This window comes from Microtus ochrogaster, chromosome 1 (genome assembly GCF_000317375.1).
Source record: "Microtus ochrogaster isolate Prairie Vole_2 chromosome 1, MicOch1.0, whole genome shotgun sequence".
NCBI lineage: Eukaryota > Metazoa > Chordata > Mammalia > Rodentia > Cricetidae > Microtus > Microtus ochrogaster.
Genome location: NC_022009.1, coordinates 61,655,320 through 61,658,868, shown reverse-complemented (window position 1 = coordinate 61,658,868; position 3,549 = coordinate 61,655,320). Strand labels below are relative to the sequence as shown.

General features: G+C 48.2%; 1 protein-coding gene across 1 annotated transcript in view; it reads left to right on the top strand.

Annotated features, from left to right (window-relative positions):
• Positions 1-1,494: 1,494 nt before the first annotated feature.
• Coch (cochlin) overlaps positions 1,495-3,549 on the top strand; it is a 25,110-nt gene continuing 23,055 nt past the window's right edge. Inside the window, 1 exon segment of the mRNA XM_026778786.1 lies at positions 1,495-1,688. Within this exon segment, the coding sequence (XP_026634587.1) occupies positions 1,495-1,688 (194 nt within the window).

Genomic DNA, 3,549 nt, shown 5'->3' with positions numbered 1-3,549 from the left:
TCGCTGAGGATTTATGAAGTTACCTTGAATCACACCAAGTCTGCCTCTGAGGTGGTCTGTGCAGGCAAGGGAGCCCCGGAGCACTAGCAGCGAGAGAGCGTGCCCGCTCGCGCTCAGGGTAGGGTGCCGGTTTGACGGGCGCTGGCGGCTAATGAGCTGCCCGATACCGGACGCCGGGGCACGCTGGGCTGGGGAGTGCACACAGGGAGTCGCGAGCAGAGTCAGCGGGCGCAGAAAGCTTCCCTCCATCGACCAATCTTGCTCTCAAAGGCTGCACTAGGCTAATGAGCTGCCCGATATGGGATGCTGGAGCGCGCTGGGTCGGGGAGCGTGCACAAGGAGTAGCGAGCAGAGTCGGCGGGGGCGGAAAGCTTCCCTCCGGTGACCAATCTCGCTCTCAAAGGCTGCACTATGCTAATGAGCTGCCGATATGGGATGCCGGAGCACGCTAGGCCGGGGAGCCTGCACAGGGAGTCGCGAACAGAGTCAACGAGGGCGGAAAGCTTCCTTCCGGCGACCAATCTTGCTCGCAAAGGCTGCACTACTAGGTTCCCCCGTGCAGCGTGGTGGCTGAAACTGGGACCCGCGGGGCGGCTGAGGCCAGCACCCGGGTCCTGGTGCGGGTACGGGAAAAATCTGCCACAACGTTGGAGCGCCAAGTGAAGGCGGATAGAAATAATACAGGCCAATTGGTATAAGATAACGCACTTTAATAAAAAACACACTCACGAAACCGAAGTTCCCGCGATGCCCAGAAACAGGAAAACAGGAAGAAGGGGTTACCAGCGTTTGTGCACCCCAATTTATAGACATTTGCCCGAGGCCGTCCCGCCCCCAAAGGGCGGACTCTCTCTACATGTGGGGGTGAGGAAGGAGCCATCATGATAGGGAGCGTGATGAGTGAGGACGAATAAGATTAAAATCGAATCAACTCTATGAAGATATCACAGTGAAATGTGTATGATCTCACATGAGAAAACATCCAGTTAGCAGACATCTCCAGCAAACTGATATAAACCAGCCACAGATTATTTAGCTTCCTGAACCCCACCCTCTCTGCTTTGTAGAGGGTTTTTTTTCTCGGTGTGTCTATTGCATGTGTGTTTTTCCTCATCCCCTTTAATCTTTCTGATTACAAAAAAAAAAAGATAAGTATATAAAATGTCAGTCACATAGGTCATCCAATAATATTAGATTAAAAAAGAAAATACTGAAGGAAGAAACTAATGAAGGCATTAGAAAGCTAAAAGACTGGGCTGACAGAACCAGTCAGTACTGTGAAAACAGCTACATTATTTAAAGCCATGTTCAGATTCAATGCAATCACCAGTAAGTCTCCAATGATAGTCTTCACAGGAATAGAAAAATTCATCCTAAAATTCATATGAAATCACCAAAGACCCCAAACAGCTGAAGCCATCCTAGGTAGAAGGAGGAGGACTGTTAGAGAAACCAGTATTGCAATACACTACAGAGCCACGGTGACGTGTCAGCATGACCCTGGCACAGAACACACCCCAAGATCGGTGGAATCACATAGACGACCTGGATACACCCTTACTGAGTCACACACCCCAAGATCGGTGGAATCGCATAGACGACCTTACTATACCCTCATTGAGTCACACACCCCGAGATCAGTGGAATCGCGTAGATGACCTGGATACACCCTCACTGAGCCACACACTGTGAGATCAATGGAATCACATAATGACCTGGATACACTGAGCCACAGTCGCCTGATTCTTTCCTCTTCCACAAAGAGAACTGGGAAGATCACACAGTCACATGCAGAACAGAAACTGGATCCCTGACTCTTAGCCCTGCACAAAAATGAATGCAACACAGACCAAAGATCTTCATTTAAGGCCTGAAGCAGCCCAGAAAATGTCAGCGAGAGTTGACAAACAGAAATGCCCGAGATTAGCTGGTGCTTTCTCACCTTCCAGTTCTCACGCTAGAATCACTCCTTCAGAACGTGGCCCCCCGTCCGAAATATGTGCTCCGCTGTACGGTGCGAAGTTACTCTCTATTCTGTCCCATCGTTCTGTAACTACACATTTACTGTGTTTCCTCGTATGGTGCTATCTTTTCTCCTAAGTGACAAACTTCAGTGCTAACTAAGCCACCCATTTGTCTGAACTCCATATCAAGGACCTAGTACCATGCCTCCAAAGCAGAATACATTTAACAAATATCTTTGAATGAATAAGACGTGGGATGGAAACTGGGCATAGAGGCGCATACTTTTAATCCCAGCACTCAGGAGGCAGAGGCAGGTGGGTCTCTGAGTTCAAAGCCAGCCTTGTCTACATAGTAAGTTCCAGGATATACAAGCTACATAGTGAGATGCCATCTTCAAAAGCACCAAAAACAAAACAAAACAAAAAAGTAATGAGGTGTAGGAATTGTCCAAAAATACCCATTACTGAAGATGGTCCCTGCTCTAGTTTATCTATAAGATGAAGTAACCAAGAGCTTTGAAATTGATGATGGTGAAGTACCTCTTCAGACCCTACTGGTATGCCAACAGGAGATGGTAACAATAAAAAGACACTCTTACCTCTTGTTCAGAAGGTCATTGTGAAGAAGAAACTCTGGACACCTTGTGATCTTGAAGCTCCTCTCCGTGCTGGGAGGCCAGCACTCTTCTAGTAGTTGGTAGGGCCTCAGACACCATAGCCTGTCCATTCTTGATCAGCAGCAGACAGACTGAAGAAACAGGGCACCCAGTCTCATTAACAACATGTCCACAATAATCACTACACACTAGCTTCAGCACTTGCTCAGGTTAGTTTTGTGGATGAAAAAGCTAAAACATTTTGTATAAGCAGAGATTGAACTCTGTGTCAGAATACCAGGCCTGTCGCCACCCAGAGTGTTGCTTGTGGCACAAGTGATATTAGTCCCTCTGGTTTGCCAATCCAACTTCCCCATCTGCAGAACTGTAATGTCACTTGGCTATAGCTGCTCTTAGAGTTTATGAGTCTCAGAGGCATCTGGGTGATCAACCTCTGCTAATTCGGCAGCCCTAAGATAGAAAATGGCGTGGCTGAAGGAAGAAGAGGGCAGAAGAGGGCGCACCAATGCCTAGTCGTACCATACTTCCTCAGCCTCTGTGGTCCTATATAACCCCAAGGCTGGTGAGGTGCCCCTTGGCAAAGATCTGATCATGAAGAACCATCTGGGTTTGGAGGCAGGTGAGCAGGAAAACTCCACAAGTCCCCAAATGGCCTTTGTTCCCTCAGACCCAACCACACCCAATAACACTGAAGCCCTGGGCCAGGAGGGGGATCTGTGGACTTCTGCACTGCCCCTGTCGTTGGAGAACACTCTAACCCCTACCGTGTGTCTCAACAGGGCTCTCTTCTGTCTACATCCTTTAGATAACTATACATCTGAGCCTGGCCCCTTCGCCAATAGAACCTTCAGTTGATTATGAGCACAGTAGCAGCATAGGTTCAAGTGTGTTTGAAGAAACAGAATTATTCACAGATAGGCATTATCATCAACTGTCCTTATAGCTGAATTCTGAGTTTTACGTCTTTT